Source organism: Amblyomma americanum, chromosome 3 (assembly GCF_052857255.1).
Source record: "Amblyomma americanum isolate KBUSLIRL-KWMA chromosome 3, ASM5285725v1, whole genome shotgun sequence".
NCBI lineage: Eukaryota > Metazoa > Arthropoda > Arachnida > Ixodida > Ixodidae > Amblyomma > Amblyomma americanum.
In genome coordinates this window covers 29,437,541-29,463,652 of record NC_135499.1, presented here as the reverse complement: position 1 = coordinate 29,463,652, position 26,112 = coordinate 29,437,541, and the positions used below count along the sequence as shown (strand labels likewise).

At 47.5% G+C, this 26,112-nt stretch overlaps 1 protein-coding gene across 10 annotated transcripts in view; it reads left to right on the top strand.

Moving 5' to 3' along the window:
* Lrch (Leucine-rich-repeats and calponin homology domain protein) overlaps positions 1–26,112 on the top strand; it is a 314,440-nt gene that overhangs the window by 250,588 nt on the left and 37,740 nt on the right. For 9 of the 10 annotated variants that reach the window (XM_077657196.1, XM_077657188.1, XM_077657195.1 and 6 more), the window contains one exon: positions 1,244–1,321. In XM_077657196.1, coding sequence (XP_077513322.1) covers positions 1,244–1,321 — 78 coding nt within the window. Of the gene's footprint in view, positions 1–1,243; positions 1,322–24,779; positions 24,878–26,112 lie in introns of those variants that run through there. The other variant, XM_077657194.1, reaches the window with a different exon arrangement.

Here is a 26,112-nt window from a genome sequence, read left to right as displayed (position 1 = left end):
TGTCATCAGCGAGCAGCGTGGTTGACGTTCCCGCCAGATCCAGCGAGTCCACCACCGGCTCTAACGCAGGTCCCAATGGCGCACTTTTGGCCAACGCCTTCAGCTTTTTGTTCCACGCCCGTTTCTTACGGCTTCCAAAAGCTCGTTGCATGCATGGTTTAAGTCGACTGTCTCCCGTCATTTTGATCGCATGGAAAAGCTCCCAGCACAAAGCAGAAACACGGCGCGTCGAGGAAAAACAAGCGCAAAAGCAGACACACACGAAGCAGCAGCCACGCTGGTGAATGCAAAAGAGAAAGAAAAAAACTTACGCGCCGGTTATGCCAGCCAATGGCAGGCCTCTTTTGAGTGCCTCTTTTGACGTCTTTTTTGAGTGAAGACCAGAAAAGGCTATCTGCGGAAAAAAAATGTCGACCAGGTTGTGCTTTTTTTTACGGCATTCATTCTCTGTTGTCCTAGATTAACATTCTTATATTAGGCTTCTTTTACAATGTGCAATTGTGTAAAACCCTGCAGGTGCAATCTTTGCTACCGAATAAATTCTGTATTTGTTGACTGTACTCTGTAGGATAGCATTTCGATTTTAATTTCAACAAAGCCTATTTGTACCGAGAAATTTTCAATTCGCAACTAAGCTGGCTTTGCAACTAGAAATGTGATCATTTTGCATGTCTTGTAACTAGAGTTGTGCAAATAGCAATAATTTGGGAATGAAGTGAATATTAAAAATGGAGTGCTAATCGAATCAAATATTTTAGAAATATTTTTCGCACACTGCCAAGTTAAATTACAGATGAAGCATTCTGCGAATCGTGGCCAGAAAGTAACTGATTAAATTTTAACAGTAGCACTATCCGATGAAATGAGGGAGCAGTCACTAATCATAGTCAAAAGGAAAATATGTTTCAAAAACTGCTTCGGCTTCTTGATCTGCTCATTGGGAACAAGAAACCCATGACGGTTGCAAAACAACTTTTCTTTTTGACTGTGGTCTGTCAGGTCACCATGCCTGACCAGATGGATTTTCATCAAACTCTGGACTACAGCAGTAGCATTACTGTAACCATAAACAAAGAAATACTTATATCAGGCCTGCAGAAGCTGATGTGGGCTTCTCTGGCAATTGCAGATCTCTGGTGGCCAGTCGTGCAGGCCTGGGCAGCTGGGAGCACAGAGAGCCAAATGAATGACTGTGTGTAGAAGTGACATTGGGTTGTTTCTGCTCTTGCATTTTTGATTGCAGCCCAAGCTGACCCTGGCCAAATGCCGGCGCAATGTGGAAAACTTCCTCACCGCCTGCCGCCAGCTGGGAGTGCCCGATGTAAGTGCATCCGTTGGCTCCTCAAAGGGGAGGCTATGTGGCAGCGTCATAGGCCTTGGTCACACTGGAAAATGATCAGTGTTCAGAATGTATATCTGCCGTAAGACATCCATGCAATGCACCCTAAATTTGTGGCTGCATTGTGTGAGACACCAGCTGCCATTTAGTTGGTTTCCTTGTCCTTAATTTCTACCAAACATGCACCAAACACCGGTGCACAATGTGTGACAGTTATGAGGAATCACACAGCAGCGCTTCCTAGTGGAGGTGTGAAGACTCTTATTGAAGGCTTTTTTGGTCCCCTTGTTGCAAGTTCACAGGTTTTATTTTAGATGGGCCACACTCCATCTGGGGCTAGGTTCAAAAATGCTTAGGGAGTAAGACTTTGGAGCATCTCAAAACCCAAGCCAGTCTAAATTCATGGAGCATTTGAATGTGGTGTAAAGTAGTGCGCAGTGCGCAGGCTCAGGCCTGCCCTGGAAAATGTGGTGTCTCACCAGGCATGGGTCAGGCTTGGACCCATGCGTGGAGGGGTTTGAGCTCTTTGATGCCTCATTGTCGAGTCGAGTACACTTGGAACACTCTAGTGGCCTAGTTAGAGACTGCGATGAAAGTAACCAGCGACATTTGTACCTGCTGTTTGCCTGCTCGTGAGCAGGGTGAAATGCACAGGGTGCCTTGGGAGATAAAACAATCTCAGTGCTAAAAACAAGTCAGGGGGCTCTTTGTTGACACAAAAGGGGAGAGAACTCTGTTTTAATTTTTTTGAACTGACTTTGCAGAGCACAGTGACTGAAAAACCGAAATAACCTGGCATGTGCATACTTGGCTATGCTGTAGGATGAAAGAGTACCAGCCTAATAGTACTTTTCCCAGGCTCAGGAAGAGCACCAACAAACAGTACTTGCCCTCTCTGGAGTGTTGAATAAAGCAGCCTGTGCAGCACTGTAAATGCTTTTGGAAAGTAGCATTCTCCGGTAGGATATTAAAAGCTCAATAATTTGATCTCCGTTGATTCGGAAATCTATATAGTTCAAACTGCTAACGCGGTCCTGACCCATGTTCACGTAAGTCAATGGCGTTAGACACTTGCTAATTTGGACGATGCGCGCATCGCATTGGTTAGTTCGAATGGCTTCCTGAAAGAAGGTCTTGTCCAATTTTTACTGGCACGCCAAGCGATTGTCAAAATACCCTGCTCCTACCTGAATTGCATGCTGCGGAGTTGCCAGCATAAAGGCATAGGTGTTGAAAAAACGGACGGCCCCGTCTCCGAGAATAGTCAGCGACCATCGGCGACGCATCAGCTAGCTAGCCGAGCCCAGCTGTGCGTCATATAGGAGCGCAGCCATGCATGTCTCTGGTTTTCATCTGTGTAGTTCTTCTAATGTGGCAAACCTGCACGCTCGTAATGAGTCATTCGCTCTTTCTCTACTGCTCACGCATTGCACCATGAAGGGTGCCGCAAAGGCCCTTTTTATTTTGGAGCTGTTCTGCTTCAACACTCCCTACAGTGTGCATGCAATGAAACATTGATGGAAATGTTGAAAACAGTCACTGTTGCGCTGTGCTTTTCTCTAAAGCAGGTGTCTTTCACCAATAAATTTATCGTGATGCAAGCGGTTGTTGTTAGTTTTCTCGGTGCCATTCAAACTTCGAATAATTTATACATTTTTACCGGTCCCATAAAGTTTAAAGCGTGGAAGCATCCAAAAAGCTAAAGAATATGTGAAACGGGTTCCAGTGCTTTTTTAGTTTCCTGTCATGGCTAACACACAAAGAAAACGACTTCTGCTTCAGAAATTTTTTTGTTGCGGAATTGAAGTCGGATGACGTTGCATTGTTAAGAGAAATGAAATGCATTTAATCCTATGGTCGTTGGCCAGGGCCACTGAAATAGTTTAATGAATTGGAAAAATTCGCGACATAAAATTTCTTAAGTACGCTGACGACATCACGGTGTGGAGTAGTCACCAAGATCTCCGTACTCTGGAGGCTGCCCTTCAATCTGCCTTGGATGTTACCTGTAATTACGCATCATCCATCGGACTTCAGCTATCCGTGCATAAAACAACATACACGACTGTTGCCAACCGCTGGGGACGCCGTAAACTTTCTGCAAGTCCAATCCGTCTTTGTCTATCAGGCACCCCACTACAGGAAAGTCCGAGAGTAAAAATCCTTGGCTTAATGATTCACCAATCAGGATCAGTGACTGCATGGCTTTCTCAGGCAAAATGGACCTGGAAGAGCCCCAATGGTGAGATTAAAAATGAAATCGACTTCATACTATGCGCTAAACCTGGCATCATTCAGGATGTGGCCGTCCTCGGAAAGGTGCGTTGTAGCGACCACAGAATGGTAAGGTCTGGAATTAGCTTAGACTTGAAGAGGGAACGGAAGAAGCTAGTGAAGAGGAAGACCATTAACGAGTTAGCCGTAAGAGGGAAAGCACAGGAGTTTAGGATAGCGCTGCAAAACCGATATTCGGCTTTAACTGAGGAAGATGATCTTGATGTTCATTCAATGCACGATAATCTGACATCAATAATTACGGAGTGCGCAGTAGAAGTAGGCGGTAGGACAGTTCGAAAGGATACCGGGAAGCTATCTCAGGTGATGAAAGATCTGATTAAGAAGCACCAAAACATGAGGACATCTAACCCTACCGATAGAATAGAACTAACGGAGATATCAAAGTTAATAAACAAGTGCAAGGTAGCCGACATAAGGAAGTTTAATATGGAGAGAATCGAGCATGCTATAAAGAACGGAGGTAGCCTAAAAACAGTGAAGAGAAAACTAGGCATAGGTAAAAACCAGATGTATGCATTAAGAGACAAGCAGGGCAATGTCATTAACAATATGGATAAGATAGTTAACGTAGCCGAAGAGTTCTACACAGACCTGTACAGTAGCCAATGTAATCAGAGCGCTAATGAGAGACAGCAGTGCACAGCAATGCATCATCCCGCCAGTAACGAAAGATGAAGTAAAGAAAGCCTTAGAAGCAATGAAAAGGGGAAAAGCAGCTGGGGAGGATCAGGCAACAGCAGATCTGTTGAAGGATGGAGGGGACATCATGCTAGAAAAACTAGCCACCCTGTAAACGCAATGCCTTATGACCTCGACTGTACCAGAAGCTTGGAAGAATGTAAACATTATCTTAATTCATAAGAAGGGAGACACCAAGGACTTGAATCAGCTTCGCTTTTTTTATTATTATTCGTACAAGGGCACGATCGACGGAGTAGATAATAAGAGGAACCTAAAAGAGAAAGAGAAAAATTACGGGCCGATCAGCTTACTAACCGTTGCCTACAAAGTATTTACTAAGGTAATCGCTAATAGAGTCAGGGCAACCTTAGACTTTAATTAACCAAATGATCAGGCAGGCTTTCGTAAAGGATATTCCACAATAGATCATATTTTACTATCAATCAGGTGATAGAGAAATGCGCAGAATATAACCAACCCCTATATATAGCCTTCATTGATTATGAGAAAGCATTTGACTCGGTGGAAACCTCAGCAGTCATACAGGCATTGCAGAATCAGGGTGTAGATGAGCCTCATGTCAAAACACTGGAAGATATGTATAGGAACTATACAGCTACCATAGTCCACCAAAAAGACAGCAATAAAATTCCAATAAGGGAGGGCGTCGGGCAAGGAGACACAATCTCGCGAATGCTGTCCACCGCATGTTTACAGAAGGTATTCCGAGGCCTGAATTGGGAACAGTTGGGAATAAGAATAAATGGAGAACACCTAAATAATCTGCGATTCGCTGATGACATTGCCTTGCTGAGTCACTCAGGAGGTGAACTGCAAATCATGATCAATGAGTTAGACAGGCAGAGCAGATCGATGGGTCTAAAAATTAACATGCACAAAAACCAAGGTAATGTTCAACAGCCTAGCAAGGGAACAACAGTTCACAATTGGCAGCGAGAGCCTATAAGTTGTGATGGAATACGTGTACTTAGGGCAGGTAGTGACAGCTGATCCGGATCATGAGAGGGAGATAATTAGAAGGATAAGAATGGGGTGGAGCGCATATGGCAAATTCTCGCAGATCATGAGTGGCAGTTTACCAATTTCCCCCAAGAGGAAAGCGTACAACAGCATAATCTTACCGGTACTCACCTACGGGGCAGAAACGTGAAGGCTAACGAAAAGAGTTCAGCTTAAGTTAAGGACAACGCAGTGAGCCATGGAAAGAAAAATGATAGGTGTAACGTTAAGAGATCGGAAGCGGGCAGAGTGGGTGAGGGAACAAACACGGGTTAATGACATCCTAGTCGAAATCAAGAGAAAGAAATGGGCTTGGGCAGGGCATGTAATGTGAAGACAAGATAACCGCTGGTCCTTAAGGGTAACGGAGTGGATTCCAAGAGAAAGTAAGCGTAGCAGGGGGCGGCAGAAGGTTAGGTGGGCGGATGAGATTAAGAAGTTTGCAGGCAAAGGGTGGATGCAGCTGGCAAAGGATAGGGTTAATTGGAGAGACATGGGAGAGGCCTTTGCCCTGCAGTGGGTGTAGTAAGGATGATGATGATGATGATGATTCAGACTTTGGGTTTGATTAGAAGAATTGCCCCTAAAACTGGTGGCGCAGGCTCATTCGTTGCACAGCAATTGGTGAGGGCAGTTCTGCAGCCATGTGTTGTTTATCAAGCCCAGTTTCAACATCTTACAAGAGCCCAATGGGATCGCCTTGAAGCCGTGAACTGAGAGGCTATGAGGACCATTACGTGTCTTCCACGCATCACACCGGTCATAGCTTTACAAGAGAATGCGCAGCTCAATACCACTGATGAGCTGGTGCAGCAGCGCCGTGAAGCGCGCAGCCTTAAGGCCAGTCTATCGCACTCCACGCATGCACTCAGGGCTCAAGTAACGCCACACTCCGTTCTTTAGCCGCCAACGCCAGTTCTTCCCCCATGGAAGTTTGTACAGCTCAGCGACAACAAGGCAATAGAAAATCGCCGACCAACATCTGCTAATTCGGCATCATTGCTTTGCCAGAAATTTGAGGAACAAGATGCTTGCCTGCCCGAAGGATCCATTGTTGTCTACATGGACGCAAGCATACAAGACTGCAAAGCAACAACCTCTATCTACTGCCCATGCAGACCTGCCCTGAATCAAACCTCTTGGTTTCAGCTTACGGAACCCCCTTCGTCCTTTTGTGCTGAGCTCGTTGCAGTTCAAGAAGCACTCTGCTTCGTGGCCGACATAACTATGCTCCCTGCGGCCCGCGTTGTCATCCGCACCGACGCCCTACATTGCCTGGACGCAGGGACCGTGCCATCGTTCTCTGCTGGACTTCATCAAATCAGCTAACCTTTTTCCTTTCATTTAATCTCTACTACATCATTCATCACACCTTCACCCATCATTGATGTCCTAGGGCAATAAATTTTGCTTAAAAAAAAAAATCCGTACCTGCGGTTTTTATTATTGTGGGGTTCAGCTGTGCGCCGTCCCAGAAAAATGCACCGTTTAAAGTATCAGCCTGTAACTTTCAGTCTGCAGTATTTTCGTGAAAATGAGGGAATAAGGGATATATAGCTTTGCCTGCTGGGCATGCAGTGAATTTTTTGGATTTGCAATGGAACCCTTCTATAGTAAGTCACTCGTACCAACAAAAATCTTTACTATATCAATCAATTGCCTATTTACTAAACACATAGCTTTGGCTTAGAAAAGAAACACGTGCAGTAAAACCTCTATATTTGAACTCGGTTAATTATAAATCACAGATAATTCGAAGAACTTTTGCGGTCCCATAATTTCTGATGCAAATTTGACCGGATAATTCGAACTGGCGGCCTGCTCCAGCCCCAGTTAATTCGAAGATCTAGGGGGCTGCGCGGGAATCCCCTAACCCGATTTTCCTGAAAACTGGTGAAGTGGTGGGCCGCAAAGCGGCGCCACAGAGCAATGCCAATTTTTTATATGTGAAGCACCCCAGCCCCAATACTCCCAGCACAAGAACCAGTCTTTGGTGTAGCTTACAGACTGCTGAATTGCACACCTCTGCTTATCCCGTGACACGACCCTTCTTGCTCCGTGCCCGCGACGTGTTGACTATGCCCAACACAGGCCTGAGTAGTGTATCAGGTTAGAGGGCTAGGTTACCGGCATCGCTTATTACTCTAGTACCATCGTGTGTAAGTAGAGTTTCATTCGAAAAAACAGCTACGGTATGTGATATTGGGGGGGTCGGCCTGTGGTAGTTTTGGAGAAGCGGCGGATAGTACATGTCCCATGCTGGCGTCCATTTATGCCAGGATGCATGGCGCTCTTGGCATCAAAAAAAGCTATAATTCATGTGCACATTGGTTCTGCTAATGAAACGGGAACACTGGGAGTAGTGTGTGCACAACCAAGGAGACTACTTTTCAGGTGATTAGGGTTTTGTACCTCTGTCTACCAAAGGTTCGATACTTTTTGAACTTACGTTGTAGAAACACGAACTAAATGGCTTTTCTAAATTGGCAGAGATGCTGCCAACCCCCAGTAAGCATCTATTTTCAAATAGTACGAAATTTTGAATGCACGATCACCACCTATGTGTATGGCTTGTCTGTTAAATGGTTAAAGGGTCACGGAAGGCGAGGGCAAATTAAGTTGACCTATATTGGTAGGTTCCCAATTTCTCTTATTACATAGAAGCTCTTATAACCTCTTCAGATGCCAATTAACATCTAGTGGGGTGGAAATTTGCCAAATTTCTGATTTTTGTTAGTAACATGCTCTTCTTAATACCAGGGTGGCTGGCATGTAGCAAGCCAAGTACTTGGGCCAGCATTGACCCTGGAACCATGACTCTCGATCCCCATAGTAGGCAGCCCTCATGGAGACTGAGTTCTGTGCTTCTGGTATTAAAGGGATTCCACTCTTGTCCCGCTCCTTTCAAAGCAGAAAGAACAACACGACCCAGCATTGGATCATTCCTTGTGACCCGTGCCGCAACAGCAATTGAAAGGACCTCCTCAAGCAAGAAGATCTCCCCAGGATAAGGCAGTGCCATGCTGTCTTTGGGCAGCCGCGGTCTACTATGAGCATCGGCATGACTGAGCCCTTTGCCAGGCTTGTGTACAAGTTTTTACTTGTGAGCGGAGAGCAAAGCTTGCACCCAATAGTCCAAGGAGTGGCTTGTGGTCAGTTTTTACTTCAAACGATGTGCCCCACACGTACTGGTGGAACCAATCCACATCAGACACCAAAGTCAGTGCCTCCTTGTCACGTTGACTGTAGTTTTGTTCTGCTTTTGACAAGCTCCTCGAGGCAGCAGTGATAGGACGTTCTTGGCCATCAGCATCTTTGTGCGCCAGAACTGCACCGATGCGATAAAGCAATGTGTTGCAACTGAGGCACACAGGCCTGTAAGGGAGGAAATGCATGAGTACTGGAGCTCAACTCACCAAGTGCTTGCATGCAGTGAATGCCCCACTCCCATTTCTCTCCATCAAAAAGAAGCAAGTGCAGCAGACAGAGGAGTATGGAAAGATTGAGTACAAGCCCCAAGAGACTTTGAAGTCCCTTGACATTGTGTGGCACTGGAGCGTGCACAATGGCAGCCACCTTGACAACGTTCAGGGAAAGGCCTTTCTTGCTGATGTGCCACGCACGAAGAAATGGTACTTTTCGAGTTTCATCTTCAGACCAGATTCTTTAAGTTGGCCAAGCACAGCACGGAGGTTGCATAGGTGCTCAGCATTGTTTTCACTGGTAACAAGAACGTCATAAAAGTAGATTGCTACATTAGGCAGCCCCCTGAACAAGTTCTCCTTTTCACGTTTAAATATTGCAGTAGCAGATGAGACACCAAAAGGCAAGCGGGTATATTGAAATAACCCCATATGCATCGAAATCATTATATATTCTCTAGAGGCCTCATCAAGGACAACTTGCTGGTACAAGTTTTGCATGTCCAATTTTGAAAATTTCTCACCTCCAGCAAGCATGGTCCACAGGTCCTTGATCCTTGGAATAGGGTACTTCTCCACTGTTGCTGCTGGGTTTATGGTGACACCAAATTCTCTACAGATTGTGATGTGCTCATCCTTTTTGGTCACAGCAACACATGGCACAGCCTACTTTGCTGGCTTGACTAGAACAGGGATGGAATCTTTTATTAATCCGAATTTCTTGTGTGACTACATCTGTCGAGGCATAAGGCAGTGGGTGTGGCTTCAAAAACCCTGGTGGCACACCTGAAGGAACACTTAGTGAATCTTTAGCACCCTTGAACATACCCAGGCCTTCTTTTAACACTTCGGTGCCGTCTTGGGTTAAGTGTTTGATGTTGGAAAGTGCATGGATGTTCACTTCAACGACGGAGATGCCGATGCCCAGTTCAAGCATCCCGTTGCATCCAAGGAGAGTGGGTGATCCGACCCCGGTCAGAAATAAGGGAAGGTCAGCCATGAAGCTTCACACTGACTTCAGCATCATTCGCAAGAAAAATGCTTTGAGCTGGTCCGCGTAGCAGGGCCATTCTTCTCCTCCTCCCTTGAATGGCTCGAGATGCACAGATGGTCGAGTGGTATGGAAACGAAAACTCTTGAGAAAATTTCTTTAACCCTCGTCGCCAGTTTATATGTGTGCGGAGGGCTGAAGACACCTAGAGCCTTTATTTGCGCAAAATCTTTTCCGAATAAAAGCATTTGTGAGGGCAGCGTTCGTCCGTGTGTTTGCATGTTTTCTCTCTTATGTTCGTGTTCCTTCGCTGCCGTTATGAATCAGGAAAGCCATCAACTAGCCCAAAAACTTGTTTTATTCAAGAAGCCTACTTTCGAGCCTGTGAAGTCTTCAAAAAAGAAATGCTAATAATTAATCTGAAAATGCCTGAAAATATATCCTACCCTGAGGCACAAAAAAATTTCCATGAACAGACATCCACGTCTGTTCATGGGACATCCGGGGTGCCGAGCGGTGCCTGGTGATAGTGGGTACACATTACACCATTGTTGATGTGTAGAAGAGTGCGATGGGGGCTAGTTGGTATGGCATTATGGAAAGTAGGAATAACTGCGCAAAAAGGACAGGGCAAGAGAGAAGAATCACACGCATGCGCTGTGTTGTCGAAGGAAGGAGGCGTTGGTGCAATAAACCAGGTGTTAATCTGCGCTTGTCTTGTGTGATTCTTCTCTCTTGTCCCATCCTTTCTGCACAGTTATTCATTGTTTCCATAATGTTGATCTGTACCTGCCTCGTCCCCCACCCGAATGGCTCTCCAGTGCCGGCCCAGTTGACATCCTAAAGATGCACCTGGCGGCGGCCTCTGGGACATCTTAAGTTAATGGGAGTGGTAATCATCATCATCATCAGCCTGACTACACCCACTCCAGGGCAAAGGCGTCTCCCATGCCTCTCCAATTAACCCTGTCCTTTAACGCGTCCATGCCGCATACGAGACCTCAAAAGCGAGCGCGAAATTTACAATACATTTTTAATAATTGCCGGTTTTGCACTTCACGGCGCCGTGCGGTGCCAGGCTTTCACGCGAAGCCTGGAATACGACGTCACGATATGTAAGTGATGTCATAGAAATGAACATACACTCGCCAAAAGTTTCGAATAAAAGGAAACGCAATGTTTCGGGCCCGTACAAGTCTCTTGATCACATAGAGCGCCGCATGGAACGACAGTGGTTTAAGTACGGTTAAAATTGCATAGTATCCGATTGTAGATCTCTGGAAGATTTCCACGTGTCGTGTTAAGAGCATGCTTCGTGTTATGTATATGAAAAGATTCTAAAAGAAGGGGCGGTGATAAGTTTTTCTCTGTGGCAATGACTGATGCTTCGTCCCAATCGATGGTGTGTCCAGTTGATACGCTGTGTTCTCCCAAAGCATTAGATGTGGAGCGGCCGTTCGTGACATCATTCTGATGCTCTTTGAGCCTGCGTCTGAAGTTTCCGGTTTTGCCAATGTAAGCAGTGTCACAGACTTGACGCGGTATCTTGTATACCACACCCAGGTACCTTGAGAGATCTAGACAATCTTTTACTTGGACCAGCTGTTGTTTCAACTTGCTGGTAGGCGCATGAAAAATGTGCACGTCATAAAATCTAACATCTGACGAAAACTCGTCTGGTCTGGTAGAAGATTCACGTATTAAGAAAGGAACGCTAACCAAAGGTTGTTGTTAATACGAAGACATTTCGGCTTCCATACGGAAGCCTTGATCACCATCGGAGTGATCAAGGCTTCCGTATGGAAGCCGAAATGTCTTTGTATTAACAACTTTTAGTCGGCGTTCCTTTTGTAATACATGCATGTCATAACCTTTGAAAATGCGTAAAAGTGCTTCGCTTACCCCGGAAGCATACGGAATGCTCGCTCGCTTGGCATTTGCATTTTTTCTCTCTTGGCCAGGACGGGAGGTGTGAACGGAGTGCTCTTGGCTTTTCATTAGCTGCTGAGGATATTCATTGTTTTGCAAGTCTTGCTTCAGTTTGTCGATTTCGCAGCGGCGTTTTTCTTGGCTCGAGCATAGGGTGAAAGCACGATTAAAAAGGGATTTGGCGACTGACTGCTTGTGACTAATTGGATGTGCGGACTGAAAGTTAAGGTACTTCCAGGTGTGCATCGGTTTTCGACATGCTTAGGTTTCAAGCACGGTTGTTCTTCTCTGTACGAGGACATCAAGAAAAGGAATTTTTCCGTTGGCTTCTTCTTCCAGGGTAAACTCTACTGATGGTTGAACTGAATTTGGATGAAGTAGGAAAGGCTGCACATCTTCGTGATGCATAATGCTGAAACAGTTGTCCACATAGCATACGAATAACTTTGGTGCCGGTTGGAACGTGAAAATGGCTGCTCTCTCAATGGCTTCTAATGTGAGGTTGGCGTAGACAATGGAGATAGAGGCTCCCATTGCTGGGCCGAAGCGCTGCCTGCAAAAAGTTTCGTTGAAGACGAAATACGTTGTTGTCGAGACAAGATCGCAAGAGACGGCATAGGTCGTCCAAGTCGAAAAGAGTCCTTGAAGGCAATGAGCTGTCTACAGAAAGCGTTTCCTTGCAGCACTGTACTGTGAAGTCCACAGGGACGCACTTGAGCATAGGTTTCACATCAAATAAAACCATGACGTCCTCGTCTTCAATCGATGTCTGCTTTAGTTTTTCCACAAAGTGGCAAGAGCCCTTAACAAAGGTCGTCGTTTTTCCTACTAGCGGGCGAAGGACTTAGTGCAGATGACGGGACAGTTATTACAGTGGTGAACGCCTGTAGTCTATGATTGGCCGCAGTGGTACACTTGTCTTATGCACTTTTGGAACTCAGTAGATCGCGGGAGCCGAGCCGTTGTGGCAAAGAAGCTTGTTGTACAAGTGTTTCTTCTCAAGAGGTACATACTTGAACACTTCAGTCAACAGCTTCTGCAGTTCTGATTCAGTTTTTTTCTCGTTGGATAGCGGTTGAGTTTCATATAAGTATCTGCATTCTCAAGAAGTAAACTTGAGCTTAAACTTCTTTATTTCGGTTCATCAAATACAAGAACCGAGGACATACAGGCTAAAGATGTTGCAAACACTTGACAAGGGCCATCTTCGAGATGTAATTGGAACGGTCCAAAACGACGGTGGCGTTGCCTTTGTCGGCGGATAAGACTGCGTCTGCAACTGTTCGTCTGCAACTGTTTGATGGCTTTCTTTTCTGGCGGTGATAGGGACCCTGTTTTCGTCTGCGACAGTTTTCCAAGGGCTCCAATGGCACGGGAACATGCCTCCTCTTGTTGACTGGGCTCAACCTGTCAAAGAGCTTGCTCAACCGCACAGATCAGTTGTAGGGTAAGGGGCAGCAGCAGCAGCCGGGGGCCATCATTGGTTCACAGCGCCAAATTCTTTCAGACGTCACGCGCTACCACGGCCACGACCTCTCCGCATGCGCCGCAGCTGCGGGAGAGGGGCTGAGTGGGTGGGGCCGGGGGCGGAACGTCGCGGTTTTGGCGTGTGAGAGGAGAGGGAAAGGCGCGAAAATGCGGAAGCTGAAATTTTGCCTGCATATAACTCAGCTTCCGCAAAACACGTTTAAATAATTCTTGCTGGACGATAATTATGAAGTGGCATCTTTTAACATCCCAGACATATCGCAACTTTATTCAGAGCCCCTTTCTGGGGCCCTTTAATCTCATCCGCCCACCTAACTTCCTGTCGCCCCCTGATACGCTTGCCTTCTCTCAGAATCCACTCCGTTACCTTTAAGGACCAGTGGTTATCTTGCTTTCGCATTACATGCCCTGCCCAAGCCCATTTCTTCCTCTTGATTTCAACTAGGATGTCACTAGCCCGCGTTTGTTCCCTCACCCTTTCTGCTCGTTTCCGGCCCCTTGACGTTACAGCTATCGTTTTTCTTTCCATGACTTGCTGCGTTGTCCTTAACTTGAAGGTGAACTAAAGAGGAATCTGAACTCGTCTTTTTACCGAGGGAACTCGATATACACGTTCCGGGCATTCTTGAAACTTCGAATTAAGGTCCTGTGTGGCCGATTGCCCTAATTAAATCGGATTAAACATCCTGGCTCCCGCCTTTTTTTCAACTCAACGCGGTTAGGTAGGCAGAGTCAACCAACACGTGGAGTGCCTTGCAGCCAGTCGAGTGGCGGCTTCGCTTTCACTTTTATTTAGTTTTCAGGTTTCTGTGAATAAACGGTTTCAGTCACAGACAATATAGCTGCAAATTAGGCCTACGGAAATAAAAATACACGTGGACTATTTGATTTACGTATCACTCCGCCGATGGCCGAGCAGCAAGCCGCCACGGGACCGGCTGACGCGGTGGTTGACTCCTCCCACCTGCCGCGTTGAGTTCAAAATTAAGGCGGGGGCCGGGACATTTAATCTGATTCAATTAGGGCAATCAGCCACACATGGCAATAATTCGAAGTTTGTAAAGGTGTATCCAGACGGCGGGCCATGGACTGGTCTGCGGACTGGTCACGTGGTTTCGACAGCGTGTGGCCTGGCCGGGCCTGGCCGGTGACAGCATCCACACAACAAACCAAAAGAGTAGGTGACCAGGCGGGCCAAAACTCTGTGATCCACTTGCAGCAATGCTCTTCTCACGCTTCGGCATTCGGCGGCAAGAGCAAGCAGAATCCTCCGCTGCAGCAGAGATTTCAGCTAAATACCCAGCGGAAAGCTCGGTCGGTGCGGGACAGATTTCCGGCGCGGTGACAAACATGGCGGCGTGCTTCGTAGCAGGACCGCTCGCGTTGAACTCAATTGCCGTTGTTACTGCCTTTTTTTGTTGCGTTCACTTGCCATAAATGGGGCACCCATCTTTCGCTTGGTCTCGCCTCGCCTATAAGAAGACGTACGAGTAAAAGATTTGCTTAATTTTAACTTAGAGAAACGATTCTGCCCCTTCTTGGCTTAAGTGGAGCGTAGGTTTGTTGACAGAAATAGTTCCCGTCCTAACAACCGGATGGCAACACTAATCTGAGTTTATTGTAGCATATGTGTTTTCATACGCTGAACTAAATGTGAGAAATGCTGTAAAGACCCAAAACATTCCTGCGTTTAGCGTATATAAGCATGCATATTCTTATGGTACGTAAGCAGTGTCAATTTATGTTACTTTCTAATCACATCTGTGCAAGCGCACATATGTTGCAAGCGCCGACATTGCGACAAATTTTGCTTGCTCTCGCCGCCGAATGCTTCAGTGTGAACGAGCCGTAAAGCTGTACTAAGGCTAAAAAGTAAAACGTAGCGGCTACCGACCACGTTGACATGTTAACAGTGGACGCTAAACTACTTTCGCTGGTGCCGCCTCGACTGCCGGAAGCATTGTAGCCAGAAAGACCAGTGCAGGGTAGTTGCCAGACTTGATGTGTGAGAGTGGGCTTTAGTCTGTGGTCTGCCGCTAGAAAAAATGTTCTCGCATTTTTCGCGTGATTCAGTCCACGGGCCATGCGCGGACCTCGCAGACCGGAAGGGAGACCCCACTTGACCGCTAGTCCACAGACCAAAACAGGTCCGTGGTCTGTCGTCTGGATACACCTTAAGAATGCCCGGAACGTGTAGACAGACGTCCCGCGGTAAAAAGACGAGTTCAGATTCCTCTTTAGTGCACCTTTAAGCTCAACCCTTTTCGTTAGTCTCCATGGTTCAGCCCCGTAGGTGAGTACCAGTAATAGACAGCTGTTGTACACTTTCCTTTGAGGAATATTGGTAAACAGCCATTCATGATCTTAGAGAACCTGCTTATGTGCTCCGCCCCATTCTTATTCTTCTAGATATCTCCCTCTCGTGATCCGGATCGGCGGTCACTACCTGCTCTAAGTAGACATACATATTCCTTTACCACTTCCAGCACCTCGCTGCCAATTTTGAACTGCTGTTCCCTTGCTAGGCTGTTGAACAATACTTTGGTTTTCTGCATGTTAAATTTAAGATACACTGTTCTGCTCTGCCTGTCTAACTCATTGATTGTGATTTGCAGTTCACCTCCTGAGTGACTCAGCAAGGCAATGTCATCAGCGATTCGCAGATTATTTAGGTGTTCTTTTTTAACTCTTATCCCCAACTGTTCCCATTTCGGGCCTCGGAATACCTCCTGTAAACAGGCAGTGAATAGCATTGGCGAGATCGTGTCTCCCTGCCTGACTCCCTTCCTTACTGGAATTTTATTGCTGACTTTATGGAGGACTAGGGCAGCTGTACAGTTGCTATATATATCTTTCAGTATTTTGACATCAGACTCCTCTACACCTTGATTCCGCAATGCCTGTATGACTGCTGAGGTTTCTGCCGAGTCAAATGCTTTCTCGTAATCATGAAGGTTATATATAGGGGTTGGTTATATTCTCTGCATTTCTCAATTACCTGATTGATAGTATGAATATGATCTGTTGTGGAATATCCTTTACGAAAGCCTGCCTGATCATTTGGTTGATTAAAGTCTAACGTTGCCTTTACTCTATTAGTGATTACCTTAGTACTGTTAAAACACACGTATAATACGAGCTATTTTTTCCCATAATTAGCGTCCTAAATTTCCACCTCGTATTATTTGCGGATCCGAACTAAAATTTTCGAAGTTGCTCAAAGTTTTGGTTTCGTTATTGTGGCGTGGCTACGGTTTGGCTTTGCTATTGGCGCATGTCTACGGCTTGGCTTCATTACTTTTGACAAAAGACGTCACGATGTTTTCTTTGTTCTTGACCCTTTGGGTGTGCCGCGGGGTCTTGGTGTGCCGTGTGTGTTGACAACGCACGTGCTCACATGTAAGCCACACTTTGTGAAGTGGATGTTTTTTTGGGAGCAAGATGTCAGGGTCTTGAAAACAGTACTCCGCTGCTTTCAAGCGAAAAGTGATTTTAGCTGCGCAGAACATCAGCAACAGTGTGGCCGGGAGAAAGTTTGGTGTCGTCGAGGGAAGCATTCGTGGATGGCGACGACAGAAAGAAGCCCTTTTCGCGTGCAGCGGAATGCGATGAAGCTTTCGCGGCCCGAAGAATGGCGCATTCCCAGAAATTGAACTTGGCCTGATGAAGTTCATACAGCAACAGCGTGCTGTGCATCTAGCTTGGAGCTTATGCAGGCAAAAGCTAGAGAGCTTGCAAAAGAAAAAGGGATACCGCGCTCTACGAGCAAGCACTGGCTCCATCGCTACATGTGCCATGCTGGCTTTTCACTACGCCAGCGGACCTCGATTTCACAGAAGCTGCCTGAAGCGTTGTGAGTTTTCAGTGCCATGTTATTTCTTTTGCGTAAGTGAAAGAACTTTCTGTTGGGCCAAATAGGCAATGCCGATCAGATACTGGTTTACCTGGACGAGAAGGGGTCTAAACAAGTTAGCGTCCAGTCCACTAGCAACGAGAAGATGCGAATTACAGTCATGTTATCGTGCACAGCAGATGGGCGCAAGCACCCCCCTTACGTGATCTTCAAGAGGAAAACAATGCCGAAAAATGTCATCGTGAGATGTTATGAGAAAGGGTGGATGAATGAGGATCTAATCTTGGACTGGGTGAAGTCTGTGTGGCGTAGGTGACCTGGTGCACTGTTGTCTCTGCAGTCCATCCTTGTGCTGGATGCGTTTCGTTGCCATCTGACCAACTTGGTGAAGAGGCTACTACGCATAGAGTTTCTTACTATTAGCTAGAGGGAAAGCTGGCGCCGCCCCGCCTATGGGAGTTTGCATGGAGCTTCCTTGAGACCACCTCAGCCACCAAAGGCGCTCTAAGCATCATGGGGCGGAGAGCTACCGACTGCAGAGCCACCACTTTTGGCCAAAAAATAATGAAAAAACAAACGTTCGATATATCAAGAATGTCCTAACATTCAATATCCTGTCTATAAATTGGAACAAACCAGCAGAAAGGCATGTAAATGTTAAGTTTGCCCAAAATAAGCCATGGCTTGCTCTCCTATTTTCCGACTATTGTACACCACAAAAACCAACATTTTTTGCTTAACAGACACATTTTTAAAATGAAATATGTTTGCAAAAAAATTGTTGTTAGAACACTTTAAGAGGTTTTTTAATGGCACTTCTGAAACCAAAAACCTTTTATTGGCATCGTATTCGGTTGCGTTTTCGCTACTATGGCTTTTGCGCACTACGTTTGCGCCAAAGTACGCACAAACACAGCTGCTGCACAGAACTCGTTGTGATTCCGGGTGGGATGACGTCACAACTACAGCCCCTTTATGTTTGTGTAAACGAACCCTTCAAGGACGCAGTCAAGCGGTGCTACGCAGAGTGGATGCACTCAGGTGAGCCTGCAGTGACGTCAGCCGGGCGGCTGAAGCGGGCTTCGCCAACCGTGCTGTGAAAATGGATTGTGGACTTGTGGGCAGCCATCGCAGATCTTGGGCGTCTCTCTTTTAAGAAGTGTGGCATCTCGTACGCCCTCGATGGCACGTAAGATGAGTACATTTTGGATGATTTGTCGGACAAAGAAATGCCCAAAGAAAGCGCTGCTGAACATGAAAGTGATTGAAGTGAAGTGGGAGATTATACGAGGGTAAAACTCTTTTTTTTTTTTCCATTTTGCGTATCTAAAACTTCACCTCGTTTTATATTTGGGTTCGTATTATACACGGATTTTTACAGTAAATACCTTGTAGTCAACAGACAGTAAGCTGATAGGTCTGTCATTTTTCAAGTTCTTGGTGTCTCCTTTCTTATGAATTAAGGTAATGGTTGCGTTCTTCTAAGCTTGTGGTACGGTCGAGGTAATAAGGCATTGCGTATACAGGGTGGCTAGTTTTTCTAGCACAATATGCCCTTCGTCCTTCAACAGAAGAGTGGAGAGTTGGGCTTGTTGGTTTACGCTGCCCTGCCCTGCCAACAGATCTGCTGTTACCTGATCCTTACCAGCTGCTTTTCCCCTTCGCATTGCTTCTAAGGCTTTCATTACTTCCTCTTTCGTTACTGGCAGGATAACGCATTGCTGTGCGCTACTGTCTCTATCATTAACGTTCTGATTACATTGGCTACTGTATAGATTTGCGTAGAACTCTTTGGCTACTTTAACTGTTTTATCCATATTGCTGATCACATTGCCTTGTGTCATAACGCACACATCTCGTTTTTACCTATGCCTAGTTTCCTCTTCACCGCTTTTAGGCTACCTCCGCTCTTTAGAGCGTGCTCGATTCTCTCCATATTAAACTCCAAGTGCCGCTTCATGTGCTAGTTAAACTTTCAAGGAACCTGTTAAGGCTGGTCAGATGATTGTCACGGTCAATGAAAAACTATGATGGCACGATGGTCGGTGATCGTACAAGGCAGTTCGCAGTATATAAAGAGCACTTGTGTCTACACACGATCGCCCGGCGAAACATTCCCGGCTGTGCCAGTCAACTTCAAACGACTTAACTGAAATCGTTTATTAGGGACGGGAGACAAGGTACAAGGCAGTTAAGAAAAATTGCTGATGGCCTAGCTCTGTTAGGCCAGAATATACTTAGCGAAAGGGTGGAGATTTCTGTATCGGAAGAGTGCGTGCACTAGACGCGCCTTTATTAATGGTTACACCTCGAGCCGTCGTGGCGGAGTGGTAGCGTCTCCGCCTGAAACGCCAAAGGCCCTGGTTCGATTCCGCGCTTCAGGATTTTTTTTTATTCAGTGAGTGGGCTGGGGGTTTCAGTGGCTCCCATAGATGCCGCCACCGAATCTGGCGTAACGTGCGCACGGCGACGTCATGTCGGCCAAAGCAAGACCCTCTATACTCCAACTGCGCTTGACCGCCGATGCGTTCGGCAGCTTCGGCGCACTCTGACCGCACTTGCGGGGACTTGGAGCATGTCTCTATTTTGCGCCAAGTGTGCCAGCCGCCGTCGGCCCGGCCAGACTGATTCGGCTCCGCGGCAAGGTGCGCGTTGTGACGTAATTCAATAGCTTCGGCAGTTGGACTGAGCGTTTCTTTTCGAGCTCTCGGCTAATTTAATCCAGTCACAGTACACATCTGAAGGTACATGCAAGTGGGCGAGAGAGCCCGATCCAGTGGACCCGTTGGATCTAGCGGAAGCCGTTGAAGCGTCGTGCATTGGCTTTAGTTTCAAGCCGCCAACTTTAAACGCGACCGCCCTTAAGCACCCATCCGTTTTTTGTGGCAAAAAAATAAATAAATAACTTGGCCCTTGCCACCGTGGGAGACCTCGACGCCGCGTGCTGCACCGTGCAACCGCGCCGTTCAAGGAATCACAATCTGGTGGCCCCAAAGCCCCGGCCAGCCTCCGATAGGCGCAACGCGCCGACCTTGTCCTGTCCCCTCGCGACTCCCCGCACTAGGGTTATGATATTTAGTTTGCAGCGGCTGGTCACGGCGGAAGGGGGAAACGACCCTCCGGCGCCTAACCTAACCGTGCTCCCTCAAAAGCATCGCACGCTCTCTGGGGCTGAGGTTACTGAAATGCAGGCCGGAGTTTTTGCGAGAACTACATTGTCGGGTTCGGGAATGGGATCCATCGTAATGCCAGCAAGACGCTGGTGCAAACGTAAACGAAGTGACGGTAGCGACACCCCGATAGATGCCTTCAATGTGCGGCGGTGGTTGCTTTCATTTTGGCACCTGCTAGACCCACCGTTAGCGGCCAGAAATCACGCAGTCTGCGTTTATGTCATGTGTCATGTCACTCCGTCCTGTGACGTCATAAGAGTTCTCGAGTTTGAATCAGAGTGGCGGGAAAAACTTTTTCAACTTCGAATCCAAATTTCTTTGAAATTAATGCATCTTTCGCTCCCGGACAAGCGCAACAAAGCCATGAAATGCCGAACTATCTGATTTTGCTAACAAAAAAAAATTGATAGAGTTCTCCTCAGTATCCCTTTAATCAGGTCTTTCGTCTCTTGCGATAACCTGCCGGTACCCTGTTGAACTGTCATACCGCCTTCTTCTACTGTGTGCTCCATAATGATAGCTGGCAGATTATCGTTCATTGTATGAACATTAAGATCGCCTTCTTTAGTTAAAGCTGAATATCTGTTATGTAGCGATATCCTGAATTCCTCAATTTTGCTCTTACCGCTAACTCGTTAATGGACTTCCTTTTCACTAGCTTTTTCCGTTCCCTCTTCAAGTCAGCTAATTCGAGACCTTACCATTCTGTGGTGGTTACAGCGCACCTTTCCGATGACGTCCACATCCTGAACGATGCCAGGTTGAGCGCATTGTATGAAGTAGATTTCATTTTCAGTCTCACCTTTGGGGTTCTTCCAGGTCCACTTCCTGTTCTCTCGTTTGCAGAAGAAGGTATTCATGATTCGTAAATTATTTATATCTGCGAACTCCACTAATAACTCCCCTGCTATTCCTAGAATCTATCCCATAGTCGCCTACTGCCTGGTCGCCAGCCTGCTTCTTGCCCACCTTCGCATTGAAGTCGCCCACCAGTACCATGTACTGTGATTTTACTTTCTTCATTGCCGATTCCACGTCTTCATAGAATCTTTCAGTGGACTGGTCATCATGGCTGGATGTGGGCGCCTAGGCCTGCACCACCTTCAGCTTGTACCTCCTATTGAGCCTAATTTTGATACCTGGCACCCTCTTGTTAATACTGACACAGTGCATTCCGCTAGCACACGCCGCCTCAAAAGAAGAAGAAGAAGAAGCGATCTGGAGCTGAGGTAAAGAAGAAGAAGATCTGGAGGTGTGGTCAAGACGTTTGTCGAAGCCCGCCGCTGTCTCTTGTGATCAGTGATCTCCCGCTTTCACGCGTGGCATCTTGGCAGAGGTGCTGGGTAGCGCACCGCATGCTGAGGACCCCTCCAGGAAGCTAGGACTCCAACCCGCCTGAATCTTTGAAAGTCGAAATTACGCCCACCCACCAAGGAAGCCGGCGACTGCAAGGACTGCAACCAGAGTTCCGGCCTCTGCAGTCTCGTCCAACTGTGAGAAAACTGCCCTCCGATTCAGCGCAACCATCAGTGTCCACACAAACCCCCGTCAGCATGCCGGATGCCATCCCTTCGCCGTCTGTCGTGCTGCAACAGCCACACGAGCCACCCACCTTTCAAAGTTTTCCAGGCGAGGACCCGGAGGACTGGCTCGAGAAGTTCGAGCGCGTAGCCCAATACAACAGGTGGGCTGGTGACTCGGAGCTGCAGCACGTGTTTTTTTTCGCTGGAGGGTGCAGCTCGTACTTGGTCTGAGAACTGAGAGGCCACAATAACGACGTGGGGTTCCTTCAAGGCTCAGTTTTTGCAGGCTTTTACCACCGTCCTCCAGAAAGAATGTTCCGAGCTGCTCCTCCAGACACGTGTCCAATTACCAAACGAGAGCGTCCTTGTTTACTCCGAGGACATGGCGAAGCTCTTCCGCCGGGCTGATCCCAACATGTCCGAAGAGAAGAAGCTGCGTTTTCTTATGAGGGGCATCAAGGAGCAGATCTTCGCTGGGTTAGTTCGAAGCCCGCCCAGAACAGTCGCCGAATTTGTTTCTGAAGCCACTACGATGAAGAAGGTGCTCGACATGCGATCCAGACAGTACGAGCGTCCGCCGTGGCTGATGGCTACCAGCCGTGTAGATGCTTCTAGCCACGACTTCCGTCGGGAGACCATCCAGACCATCGTACGCGAAGAGCTTCAAAAACTCTTTCCAGCCCCGCAGTCGCCGCAGATTTCTTCCATTTCGAACATTATTCGTGAAGAGGTCCAACAGGCGCTCACGCCGCCAGACCCTCTTCAGCCGAACACAACACCTCAGGTGATGACATACGCCGCAGCCATTCGCCGTCCACCGCTGCCTCCAAGTCTCCCCGATACACCTGTCCACATTCGCCGCCAATCACTCCTTCCTCACCCTTCTCAGGTCCCGCCTCGGAAGAGCGACGTCTAGCGTACCGCTCATTACTGCTCTCTGTGCTATCACTGTGGTGCGCCCGGTCACGTTTACCGCAACTGTCGTTATCAACGTATGGGTCTGCAGGGATATTGTGCCGATGCACCCCGACTGCAGCGTGGTGAATGGCCTCGACAAATAAGCGATTACCTGGCCGTGGCACCCGAAGCACCACACTACTATGCTCGGTCGCCGTCTCCACGTCGTTTCTCGACTCCACGACGTTCTTCTGCCTACATTTCGCGCGGAAGGTCTCAGAGTCCCCGTCGGGAAAACTAGAAGCGGCAACCTTTGGGGGGGAAGGTTGCTATCCGGCGACACGTCCAAGATCCTCCACCACTGCACAGACATGACTGACCGCTTCTACGATCACCAGCCCGATAACACGCCTTGCCACATCAATTCTCCTCCGCAACGAAACCGCCTGGTGCCACACCGCAGCCGTGAGCGGACTCCGCGACGTTTTCGTACACCTACGGCTACAACTGCTGATCTGAACATTTCAATCAACGGTACCGACATCACCGCACTTGTGGACACCGGCGCCGACTACTCGGTAATCAGTAGACCTTTTGCCGCGACTCTGAAAAAGGTGACCACACCTTGGACTGGCCCACAGCTTCGTGCTGTCGGGGGGCCATTTGGTCACCTTAGCTGGCAAGTGCATGTCACGAGTGACCATTGAAGAGGACACGTACCTGGCCGCCTTCGTCGTACTCGACCAGTTTTCCCGGGACGTAATCCTCGGAATGGATTTTTTGACAGAAAATGGCGCGGTCATTGGCCTTAAATCAAAGTCAGTGACGTTCTCCACTGAGAACGCAATCCACAGTGCTTCCGAACGTCCTGCGGCTCTTTACATCCTTGATGACGTCACCATTCCACCCCGTTCGAGTGTTGTGGTATCTGTCGGCACGAAGACGCTGCGGAAGTTTGAAGGTGTCATCGAAAGCAAACAAATTATGCTTTTCGACTGCTGTCTTGCTATCGCCAGAGGGGTCGTTTGCCTCGAAAACGGAGAAACCGAAGCATTGCTTACGAATTTTGGAGTTGAGCACTAACATCTCAGCCTTGGGACCACAGTGGCCCACATTCATGGTATCGCCAACATTCGACGAGCACCCAACCTTGCCATGGTGTCATGAACAGAAGTTCACAACGGTGTTGCCGACTTCCAGTACGGCATTAACCCCGCGCTTTCACCACAGCAGCGAGGCCGAGCAGAAGATCTCCTCCAGCGCTACGGCTATACCTTCTCGACTTCTTCCCGTGTCGGAAGAACACACTTGGCCAAGCATTGGATAATTACGGATGACGCCGTGCACCCTCTCCGACAGTCACCTTACCGTGTGTCTTCCACTGATCGCGCCGCAATCAGCCGTCAAAGTCAAATTAAGGAGATGCTTCGAGACGACTTCATTCAGCCCTCCCCTAGTCACTGGGTGGCACCTGTCGTCTTGTGAAAAAAAAAGGTGGTACACTGCGGTTTTGTGTTGACTATCGTCACCTAAACAAAGTAACTATAAGAGAGGTTTATCCCCTTCCTCGAAACGACGATGCTCTCGATCGCCTCTGCTATGCTAAATATTTCGCATCCATGTACCTCAAATCAGGATATTGGCAAATCGAGGTAGACCTCCGCATTTATTACTCCGGACGGGCTCTATGAGTTTGAGGCAATGCCATTTGGTTTGTGCTCTGCACCCGCAATGTTCCAACGGCTGATGGACACAGTTCTGGCAGACTTGAAGTGGCAGACATGCCTCGTCTACCTTGATGACATTGTTGTGTTAGCACCAACGTTCAAGGAGCATCTTCGGCGCCTCGAAGTTGTGCTGCAAGCCATAAAGTCTTGTTTATTTATTATTTATTTAGCAAATACTGCCGGCCTGTGTTACAGGCCTTAGGCGGGAGTTGGGTACAAACATATTGATAAAAATGACAAGTACATTGCAAAAGAAGCAGATAGCGAACAGAGCAAAAACCAGTACATACAACATAAAAAAATCGATTACACAGACATAGAACATATGATGACTTTGCTTACACTGAGCTAAAGTTCTTGGGTCACGTCGTCAGTTACGAGGGAGTTCAGCCGGACCCAGACAAAACCAAAGCTATTGCCAATTTCTCTCCACCGCAGGACCAAAAGGCAGTCCACCGCTTTCCAGGATTGTGCCTACTACCGTCACTTTGTGTATTTCGCTAGCACACGCCGCCTCAAAGGAAGAAGATGAAGAAGAAGCGATCTGGAGTTGAGGTAAAGAAGAAGAAGATCTGGAGCTGTGGTTAAGATGTTCGTCGAAGCCCGTTGCTATCTCTTGTGATCAGTGATCTCCCGCATTCACGCGTGACAATACTATAGAACTCCTCTACATTGCCAGCTATATCCTGATCTATGAGGAATCCCATACCTAGTTCTCGTCTATCCGTTATCCATGATAGCACAGTATGTGCCCTTATTTAGTACTGTATATGCCTCACCTGTTCTCCTAACTTCACTGAGCCCTATGACATCCCATTTAATGCCCGCTAGTTCCTCGAACAGCACTGCTAGGCTAACTTCACTAGATAATTTTCTAACGTTAAACGTTGCCAGGTTCAGATTCCAGTGGCAGGCTGCCCGGAGTCAGAGAGTGGCAACACACCACTCCAACTTCAGGCCACTGCCCACACAGGGCCATCCACATCTCTGACAGGTGCAGCCAAGGCTGCCCTGCCATCTCAAAAGAACGGCTTGCTGGCCTCTGAGCCAGCAGGCCGCATGGCTTCCTCCCATCGGGAGAAGCCACAAATCCGTTCCCCCGCAGGTTTCCCCCGGAAATCCAGCACCTCCTGCGAGGCGATGGATATAAGCAGTAGCCCGCCTCTGTAGCAGCAGCGGTGTAACTCCCTTGAACAAAAAAGGAGAGAGAACACCACTAACAGGCTGCACAAAACCAAGAGCATAGGTGTTTAAATACATCCCCAAAAGGCATAGATGCGGCGTTCCTAATTCACTGGAACTGTCGAGGCATGTTAAAAAACTACAGTGACATAATCTAGCTTCATATTCCCCGGTTGTTTTGCGTCTCCAGGAGACAAATTTAGTATCAAAACATAAAAATATTTGAAGTAAATATAAAGTCTTTCACTATGACTGAGAGCAAGTAAATAGGCTCTCTGGAGGTACTGCCATAGTCATCCAAAGCAGTGTGGCCACTCACAAAGTCAATCTTCAGACTACATTTGAAGCTGTTTCAGTCACTGTTGTACATTTCAAAACAATTACAATATGATGCCGCCTCGGTGGCTCAGTGATGATGGCACTCGGCTGCTGACCCGAAAGACGCGGGTTCGATCCTGGCTGCGGTTGTCGAATTTCGTTGAAGGCAAAATTCTAGAGGCCAGTGTTCTGTGTGATGTCAGTGCATGTTAAAGAACCCCAGGTGGTCAAAATTTTCAGAACCCTTCACTACGGCGTCCCTCATAGCCTG